Here is a 10,326-nt window from a genome sequence, read left to right as displayed (position 1 = left end):
TGTTATGACCTCCAATCCTTGTGGGTGACATGCCTGTACCAATTTCTACTCTGGTCCTCCCAGACTTCCAACACCAAGGGAACTACACTGAGATTGTCCCAGAGAAAATGACCATATGGGCAAGTGGACTGCAAGATGGGCTAAGCCAGTCAGGCCATACCACCCTGTTTCGGCCCCGACTGGCCAGGCACTGTGAAGTTGGTCACTGCTCTGCCCCACTCCCTTCGGCTCTGGGGGGCTAGCAGGCTCCTGGCCCAAACCCAGGCAAACCCCACACTCTGTGATACAAGGATTTATGACCGTCAGTCTATCCTGAACAGTGAGGGGCCCCTGAATGCTGATCGCCCTGGAGGGTACAGACATGAACAAGGGGCTTAGCCAGCTCAGGGGTGATGCAGAGGCAGAGGCCCTTCATGTGGGTGTCCCCGGAAGGCCTGTGGCAGGAGGTGAGACAGCAAAGCATGCTGTGGACAGTCAGTGGTCTCTATGCCACAAGTGGAGGCTGTATATCTTCCAAGGACAAACTACTAACAGCACTGGGGGTGGGGAGGGACAGCATGTACAGGCAGTACCAATCACTTCTCATAGGAACATAGAATGCCAACATGTTGAACGTGCCAAGAAAGGGGGTGGCAGGACCCTGAGTTCTATTTCCAAGCAGTACCCTCCATTTGCTTGATTTCAAAGGGAGGGGGATATTCCAGAACCTCATCACTTCATAGAACCAACAAGGTCAGCAGCCTGAGCTATGCAGAGGGGAGGACATTGCTAATAAAAGCAGGCAAACTCAGGGACAGGACTGGAGCTGCAAGCTGAGGCCACTCATCCCAGTCCAGAAGCTAAGCTGGGCCTCTTACCCTAGGGCCCCCTGGACATCAGTGGTAGGGATTCTTATATATATGTTCAAGGAGCAGTGAGTCAGTGGCCAAAGGACAGAGTTGGCTGTGAGGTGTGTGGGAAGGCTGTCATTCGACAAGTAATTCAGGCCAAGCAGCATGTCCCCACCAGGTCTTGCTCCCCCCGTGTCTGTGCAAGTTTGCGGGCTTCTGGGCTTTGTCCTTCACCTGCTGCCTGGCTGCCTGCACCTGACCCACCAAAGGCCAGGAGCAGCCACATGGCTAACGGTGGGAAGGGTGCAGGAAAGGCAGAGAGGAGGCAAGGCTCTGGTCTTCCCGTGGACATCACGCTGGGAGCACAGGGCAGAGGAGCCTGGGCAGGAGGGGGTCTCTATCCTTCATACTCTAAACACATCAGCAGAGGACAGTGACGTGTGGAGAGGAACAGTTATCAAGTCACCCGACAAGGTAGGCAGGTCAAGGATCAGGGCAGGGAGAGGCCTCAGGGCCCAGGAAGGACAAACGGGGCGCTGGCAGTCGCTTCAGGTGCTTTTATTGGTTCACTTGCAGGGCTGGAATCCAGGCAACGCTACTGCAAACCCCAAGTGGGAGCATGGGGAGCAGACTGGTCAGTGGAGGTTGGGCACCTAGTCACCCTTCGCTGAGTTATGGTGCCTGGTGGCATGAGAGGGTGTGTCCACATGAGGGCAGGTAGGATGCAGGTGGGGCTGGGGGCCCCCTCCCTGTGTAAAAGGAGGATGGCTAAGCTGCCTGGGCCTGAGTCTGCTGGCAGGGTGCCCCCACTCCTTTATGTTGACCGCTGACTGTCTTTGGACAATAAAGTGCATTACTGAACAGAGTGACTCAAAACCAGATGCAGAGAAATCACAATACTTTTTCTTTAGCTAAAAGACAGAAGGAAATGAACTATGCAGATGCCAGAACTTCAGGGTGAGCAGGATATTGGTCGAAGAGAAGGTAAAGACCAGAACAAGTGGAGGAGGAACGGCGGGGGCCGCGAGGTCTGAGGTCAGCACACTTCTGCTCCCCCTGCAGACTCACGTCTGATCAAAGGAGCAGGCGACTTAGGCCAGAACGCACGCCCAGCTTTCTGGCAGGTGGCCACAGATGAGCTGGGGAAACGGGGCTCTGCGCCTCGTGCCCCCTAGAATAGGCCCAACACACTGGCCACTGAGCGTCCTATGCCAGGTCAACCTGGAGGTGCCAGGCACACCCCTGCCACTAGTGAACACAACACCCAGGTGTGCTCCGTTCACAGGCCAAGGGCGAGGGAGGGCCACAGAGATTTGCGTCCTGCCCTAGGACAGAGACATGAAGTCCTCAAGCAGCCTGTGTCTGGGTCCACCTCTCCCGGGGATAGGTGCAGTGCAGCTCAGAGATACGGGTTTTTTTTAAGGCAAAGAGGCATCAGGATGTCACAGCTCCCGGGGAAGGGCCAGACTGGAACCCAGCCGTAAAAGAAATGCAGGACCCTAGAGCACGTGCAAGGTCTGACCACAACCTTTGTCCTGGGATGGCCTGGACCCACACCTCAGCACAGTACCTACTTTCCCACGACCCAGCAGCAGCTCCACAGCCCTCTACAACCAGGCTCCCTACTCTCTGACCTGGCTTGTAATGTGGCCATGTCAGAGGCCAGGGTCTAGGCAGGACAACAGGAAGGAATGGTGTGGGGACAAAAGGGACCAGAGCTTCCGGCCCTGCCTGGGGCCACCCAGCTCACCCCACGCAGGCCTGGTCAAGTGTTGGCTGCCCGAGGGGCCGCCTGCTCAGTGGGGGACACCACCAGGCTCCTGCTCGGTCCTGGGTCTGCAGCTGTGCCAGCCGTGTGGCCTGGCAGGAAAGTCTCAGGCACTGAGGTTCATTTGTGAGGAGACCTGACTGTGGGTCCCCTGTCCACTCACCCAGGCTGCACACACCTCCAGGGACTCATTAAAGGAGGGACGAAGGTGGAAACTAGTCTCTCTCACTCCCCTTTTATGCAGTTTTTATCTTAAAAAAAAATAAATAAGTCTTCTGGGCAGGAATTACTGATTAACTGTTATTACAACCAAAGCAGACTTTAAAACCCCCCATGGACACTGGCTGGGAGCAGGAAAGGGCGGGCAGCAGATTCACCTGCAGACCAGGCGGACAGGAGGCCATGAGCCCGTGGCCACGCATTTCCACTGCATGATGGCTACCGGAAGGGGAAGAGGTGGCTCTCACAGGCAGGGTCTACCCCAGAGCATCAGGGTACAGAGGTCACCAAGAGCTCCTGACCAAAAACATGGGAGGAGCAGGAACAAAAAGCATCCAAGGAAGGAAAAAAGAAAGCTGGATGGTGGCAGCAAGCCCTCCCACCCCCTCGATTCCAGGTGATGATTCAGAGGCACCTAGTCCTTCTACCACAGTGGGGGCTGCTGCGGGGCGGCCGGGTGAGGCCACACCGTGCCTCCACCAGGAGACTGGTTTTAGCCTGCAGAGCACAAGCCTGGCTCCCTCTCTCCAGGGAAGCCTGGTGCTGAGAAACTTCCTGGGTCAGAGACCCCAGGGCAGCTGCCCCCGCCTTGCCTTCAGGGCTGCTGAGGTGGGGCACGGTCACAAGAATCTCGGCTTCCGAGAGGGCTGGGGTGGGCCCATTCCACCAGCAGGGCCCAGGAGCCCTAGGTCCTGGGGAGGCTGCACATTTCGCAGTGGCCGGTGCCTGGCTGGTTCATGAAGGTGCAGTGCTGACAGGCCCACATGGCGGACGAGGCGGCGTGTGTGGAGCCCCCGACGGCTCCGTACTCTTGGAGGCCCGGAAGCTGCACACCAACTGTGCCTATGGGGCGGGAAGAGAAGCAGTATTCATCCATTCTGCACAGGGAAGCTGTCCCACCCCGTCTGAGAGTTCTGCACGGCTGCTTACCAGGACAGGAGTGGACTCGAAAAGCAACTTCCATGGGTGTGGACGAATGTGGCTTGAGAGCCCCCACCCTGGGTCCCCTGTTCTCACACACAGAACCCTGCTAGGGAAAGCTGCTGTCTGCTGAGCAGAAAGCTGCCGGCGGTGGCCACTCACGCACCTGCCCACTGCCCCCGCCCAGCTGCTATGTCAATGGCTCCTTCCTTTTCACTGCTGAGCAGCAGTACGTCATATGAAGAGCATCTCTGGTTATCTGTCTCCCTCCTGATGCACAGTTGGGTCACTGCCAGTTTTAAGCTATTGTGAACAAAGCTGCTACGAATATTCTTAACACAAACCTTAGTGGGGATCTGTGTTTGCCTGTCTCTTGGGTAGTAGTGGGCTGGCTGGGTCATCCTCACCAGGGCGTGGGAGAGTTCCAGCTGCTCTGGGAGTGTGTGAGCATGCCATGCAGCCAGTGTCTGCATCTCAGTCACTCTCACAGCATGTAATGGTAGCTTATTTATTTATTTTAATGGTAGCTTATTTAATTTCCACTTTCCTGATGACTGATGGTGACCTTACTGAAGCTCTTTATGTGGAACATCTTCTACAGTTTATCTTCTCCTAGTCTGTGCCTTGCCTTTTCAAGTTTTTGACAACATCTCCTGATGAGCCCAAGTGTTTCATTCTGATAAAGTCCACCTGACCAATCTTTTAGTCAGTGTTTTTTCTCTGTCCTACCTTCAAGGTCCTGAACATATTCAACTCTTTTTTTTAACATATATCTTTATAGTTGTAGATCTTACCATTAGGTCTATCAGCCTCTGATAGACCTAATGTCCCAGCCTGTGTTGATTTTTTCTCCTTTTTTGTTTTTAATCTTTAGCTTCTCCTGTTGCAGTACACAGGCTCAGTAGCTGTGACTTGCCAGATCTAGAGCTCATGGGCTTCAGTATTTGTAGCACACAGGCTGTTGCTCCACAGCATGTGCAATCTTCCTAAACCAGGGATTGAACCCTGTGTCCCCTGCACTGGCAGGCAGATTCTTAGCCACTGTACCACCAAGGAAGTCCTGTGTTGATTTTTATATATGGGGTGTATTGTAGAAGTCCCAAGTTCATTTTACCCACACAGATACCCATTTGCTTCGACCTGTTTTCCTAAAAAGGGTATATCTCCTCAGGTAATCGTTCAGGTGCCTTGTTATCACCCAATTCTCAACTCTCCATCTGGCCCATCAGCCTATTTATTTTCATGCCAAGAGCACCCTGTTTTAACCATGGCAGCCTTACTATTGAAAACAGGCAGTCCATGTCCTCCAGCTTCATTTTTTGTTTTTAATATTTATTTGACTGCAGCAGGTCTTAGTTGTGGCACATGGGGCCTTCGATTTTCATTGCAGCATACAGACTCTTTAGTTGCAGCATGCTAACTCTTAACTGCAGCATGTGAGTTCTAGTCCTCTGACCACAGATTGAACTTGGACCCTCTGCCCTGGGAATGCAGAGTCTTAGCCACTGGACCACGAAGTCTCCATTCTTCTTTTTTCATGATTGTTTTCTAGGCCCTCTGCAACCCCAGATAAATTTTAGAACTTTTCCCCCCTCCCTTCCCTTGCAAAATAAATATGTCTATGGGGAATGATGATTGAGATTATACCAATTAATTTTGGGAAAACTGACATCTTAGAAATATCTTGCCTTCCAGTCCAGAGCAATGGTATTTCTTTACCATCTATTTAGCTCTTCTTCTGGCAAAGTGTTAGCTTTCAGCAAAGAGCTCTTACATGGTATCGGTGGACTGTGTCACGAGATCTCTCATGTTCTGTGACTCTGCATCTGCAAAGGGTACTCCACTGCTAATTTATGTTACCAACCCCTGTGCAGTGAGCAGAGTTCTTTGAGTAGTGTATCTGTTGACAGCATTTGACAACCACACAGCACATTTTAGCAAAGTGACAGGCGCTTTCCCAATAGAGGCTCCAGGCAGTGGGTCCAGACCATATCATCCTGCTGGTATGAGACTGATGCTTGGCATAGGTTTGGGTTTCTTCCCACCCTAAGTATGAGGCATGGAGCCAATGGGACCCAGCTCCTATGGGGTCACTAGCTTTTCATCAGTTTCTAGTGAGAATGGCAAGGCATACCACATGCTCAGACTGAATCCTTTCCTGATCTAGTTTTCTTTTCTCCCAACTGGGCCAGTGCTTATCTAGGGAAAAAACCTCCTGGTCAAGACACCCTCCTTTCCCAGCTTTCCCATGTGCTCTTTCTAGAGCTCTCTTTTTAGAGAGAGAGCTCCAAACCATTAAAGCTGCTGCAGTCAATGTTTCTGTGTGAGGCATCTGACGAATAACACCAGGGTCTGGGAGAGCCTAGTACGTAGAAGAGCTGGACCAGGAGCTGAGACCCTGGCCAGCACCTCACACTGTCCACCCAAGGACATGAAGCCATGGGCTTCGCTATAGGAATTTGGTGAAACAATGGGTCCTCTGTTTCAGAGCACGAGGACAAGAGGTAAATGGCATGTCCAGCCCTTTTACTGTTTGGCTGTCAGAATCATATAAAAAGAAAACTTAAACAGAAGAGCAACACGATGAATAAATACCAAGGCTCCTCAGCCCCTGAACTTCCAGGTACTCAGTGTAGAGAAAGTAAGAACCCCACTGGGCTTCCTGTGGCTTGGGTTCCACTGAGGGTTTCCTAATTCTGGCTCAAGCATCTGCCCTCCAGATTGAGAAACTGTTTATAAACACTTTTTTATATGTACTTTCAGGTGTGTTTTCAGGGGGCACTGCAGTTTTTCTCAAAGCCACAGGGAAAAGGGCCGCCAGGGTCACCACCCTCTCGAGCTCTTGGCGAGGGCGCTGGAGTGTGGGGGGCAGCTCCCAAGGCTGATGAATGGAGGCTCTCACTCTGGAGACACAAGATACCCTAATTCTATTCTTTTTTTTCCTCCTTCTCCACCAAGAATACTCTGAGGATTGATGGGGAAAGGGGAAAAGAAAACTCCAAGGAGCCCAAAAGCTCTCTGTACTCAGCACTTAGTTGAGTGTGAAATTCCTGTTCACCTAAAACAATGACTTTCAAACTACTCCTAAGATGCTTAAATGATGTACAAAAATCCATGGAACTATGTACCCAAGATGTGTGGCCTTTACACATATGTTACAGTGATTAAAAACAGCTGTGGACCCCAGCAAAGTTCTGTCTGTGCTTGTTCCACTGCCCATGATGCCATCAGGATACATCTGGGGTCAGGTTGCCAGGGCCCAGGAAGAAGTACTGGGGCCTGAAGGGCAGGAGCCCGAGCCCTGGTCATGGGGTCTGCAGGAGGGGCGGACACTTACTGCAGAGCTGCTCGATGGTGGCCCACTGCTCAGACTTCTTCCAGGTCTGGGCAAGCTCCTCATTTCTGGTCCTCACGGCCTCCAGCAACAAGCTGATGCTGTCCTGCAAGAAGCCAGAAAGGAAGGTTCCAACTCGCTTCACTGACAGTGGACAGACTTGCTCACAAGTTTTTCCTCCCCAATATCAAGACACACTGAAGGGGGAATTTTGAAAATCTCCCAGGCTGTCACTATGAAATGCAAAACATCACACACTTAGTCTATAAAGAGAAATGCTAAATTGAGCTAAAATGTAAATTCTTCCCAGAGAGCCCCAAGGTGACCACTGTGCTGCTCTCTCTCCTGAACTGACCACTCCACCCCCTAGGTAGTCACAGCTCACAGCCCTTCTCCTGAGGGCCTAGGCAGACGGGCAGGAGCCCCGTGGCCACGAGGCCCACCCTCATCCCTCTCGCCTCCCTCAGTCCTCTGTCCTCATCGCGTCTATATCTCAGTGTACTCTGCAACCTAGAACTCCAGGGTAAAAGTGCAGAGAACTAAACAGCTTTTATAATTAGAAACTTACAAAGCCTTCCAGGGCCTCTCAGGCAGTACCTTCAGAAAATGCTTCCTAACAGGTGACTGCAACAACAGCACACAGTTTCCAGTGAGAAGGCCCTAAGCTACAACTCTCTGGGCTAAACAGGGAAGGCAAACCTAGTGTGAAGCCTCAGGATGCCCAATGTCAAGTATCACAAGTGAATAGTTTGGACAAAAGCAAACACAAGATCAACCCAGCAGGACACAAAATAGCTACAGAAAAGCAGCGGAAGGAAGGGGCTTCGCCCTTCTACTACCTCTCCTTGTAGAAATGTTTCCTTGGGTCTCAGGCAGAAAAAGGGCCAAAGTAAAAGGACAGCCACGACATAACCCATGCAAGAGGCTTCCTGACTGGACCCGCTGCTCCTGTGATGCTCAGAAAGAAGCTGCCATCTGTAACACTTCACCCTCATCTCCCCACAAAGCATGTCTTAAAAATGCCAACTGTGCAGCTGTGTGCCCGGGGCCTGGATGCTGGCCAACCTTCTGGGCCAAGGCGATAAACCAGAGCTGATTCGGGAGAAGGGGAGATCAGGAAGAAGCAGAGGCTGGGATTCTCAAACTGTTCCAACAGGAATTTTTTAATTGTTTATCTCTAATGCTCCCCCTAGAAGGACACAGAGTTAAGTGGCCTCTGCATCCCATATGATTTGTCCTCCATCATGGAGGACAGACACTTTCAAACAAGCTAGTCTACTACAAACTCTAAAACTGAGAAAGTCACCTATCGAGGCCCTCGTGCAAAGCTGCTGCCCACAGGACAGGTTAAGGGGGCCTCAGCTGCTCCGGTGCTGCCCAGAGTGCTCCAGTCTGAGGACAGGAAGCCCACCTGGCTCGTACCTGCAGAGGCATGACGTCGTTGGTGACCAGGAACAGCAGGAGGTGGAAATCCGAGATAGTGTCCAGGAACACAGATGAGGTGTTCTGGGACAGGTAAGTGGCCAGGCTGTGGAAATCCTAGAGGGCCAGGTATGGAGGGGTGGAGACAGACACAAGCACCCATTGGTCCCAGGTCAGAGTCGGAGGAGAGCCACTGTCCTACAAAAATGGGACTGAGCACATTGAGCGCTGAGGGATGGCCCACCCCCTCTCCTTCTAGAACCATTTACTGGGAGCCAGGGATAGAGGAACACACAGCTGCAGAGGAAAACTTCCAGGAAAACGCTCTTAGTATATCTGACTTATGGGAAGGTTTTAGCAACATGTCTGTGAACTGACCCAGCTGCGAGACACATTCAAACTCACCTCTGGGGAGGAGTGGGAGTGGGAAGGGCCACTGTGGGGCTGCGAGAAGCCCCGTCTGTCCGGGTGCATTGTTGACCGGGCAGCAGAGTAGTGAGGAGCAGGAATTGGGGCAGAGGGATGGGGGGATTATATGACACAAACACTTTCAACAGGACTGAAGCAGGAGATTCAAGGGTGCTACCCCAGTCAGTGGCTCTGCTCCTCCCCCAGCACCTGGTCAGGTGGGCAGTGAGGAAACCGAAGTATCAGAGAGGCCCTGGACACTAGTCACTGCTTCAGAAGAAACTCTCGATGCAGGCATTCTTTAACCAGGCCCCTTTCTGCAGTGCCTGGGATCAACTTGGGATGTCACAGGCCACTGACGTGAGGACAAGGCAGTCAGAGCAGTTCTGACGGGTCTGACGTGCAGGTGAGAGCCGAGGTGCCCAGGCCACATGAGGCCCCATGGCTCAGACGGGGCCAGAGAAACATGGCAGGGTGACGAGGTAGGGGGCAGAGCACACAGCAAAGCAAGACACCGCCACAAAAGACGGCGCTTATCAACAATCAATAACCTTGCTGGGAGAGGACATGAAGTGACCGATTAAACAGGGCCCCTGAGAATGGTCCTTCTGGCAAATCCATAGGCCTGAGGACTTAGAGGGATTTGCCTCTATGCTCATCCACTGCCCCTGTCCTAGAGAGGGCTCATGCAATCAGCAGTGTCTTAGAAAAAAGCCTAACCAGGCTTTGTCACAAGAACAAATGAGAGTCAGAAACCTTGATACTTTCTGGAAAAACAAGTGACGCTAGATAAACAAGCAGCAGTGACTTTAAATTATGTTTCTAAAGACAAGGAGCTTACCTGGGTCTCACCCAATACATCCCGGTTTTCAATAGGAAATGGATTTTGTGAAATAGAAAAAGTGTAAACTGGATCCTTGGGGAAAGTTGTTGTGATCTAATGAACAAAAACACAAACCCATGATAAATTAATTGTGTCATAAACAGGGATGTGGGCCCTGAGCACACCAATCCTTGGAGTCCTGAGCTGCTCACAGCAGCAAAGTCCTAATTGTTCTACCCTGAAGGGAATGTTTAGCTCTTAGGACAGCCCCTAAATGAAAATTCTGAAACTGTGACTCTCAGAGGCAAAGAAAGAATCATTTTTCATAGCTGGTGAGACTGTGGTACCTGTGGGCAGTTTCCTAACTCCATCTCCACTGGGATGGCCCCTCAGCTGCTCTCCCACTGCTGAGGGGGTTAGAGGGTGGGCCACGGCAGAGAGCAGAGGCGTGAGCGCCATCTCAGGAGCCAACTCTGTTCCCACCACCATGTCTGGAGGGCAAGTGCAGAATCAGTTCCTGACGGTTTTGAAAGCCACCGTGCCCTCCAGCGAGCTGGCTGAGGCCCCTTCCAATTCCCAGGCACCACTCCATGGAGCCAGG

At 52.0% G+C, this 10,326-nt stretch overlaps 1 protein-coding gene across 2 annotated transcripts in view; it reads right to left on the bottom strand.

Annotated features, from left to right (window-relative positions):
* Positions 1-1,372: 1,372 nt before the first annotated feature.
* The window catches only part of NPLOC4 (NPL4 homolog, ubiquitin recognition factor), a 53,638-nt gene continuing 44,684 nt past the window's right edge, over positions 1,373-10,326 (bottom strand). For both annotated transcript variants that reach the window (XM_043905226.1, XM_043905227.1), the window contains 4 exons: positions 9,744-9,839; positions 8,495-8,611; positions 7,076-7,178; positions 1,373-3,660 (listed from right to left, as the gene is read on the bottom strand). In XM_043905226.1, the coding sequence (XP_043761161.1) occupies positions 3,503-3,660; positions 7,076-7,178; positions 8,495-8,611; positions 9,744-9,839 (474 nt within the window). In that variant the 3' untranslated portion in view covers positions 1,373-3,502. The remainder of the gene's footprint in view (positions 3,661-7,075; positions 7,179-8,494; positions 8,612-9,743; positions 9,840-10,326) is intronic.

Source organism: Cervus elaphus, chromosome 5 (assembly GCF_910594005.1).
Source record: "Cervus elaphus chromosome 5, mCerEla1.1, whole genome shotgun sequence".
Taxonomy (NCBI): domain Eukaryota; kingdom Metazoa; phylum Chordata; class Mammalia; order Artiodactyla; family Cervidae; genus Cervus; species Cervus elaphus.
Note: the sequence above shows the minus strand (reverse complement) of the source record. Positions and strands in the feature narration are given on the sequence as shown.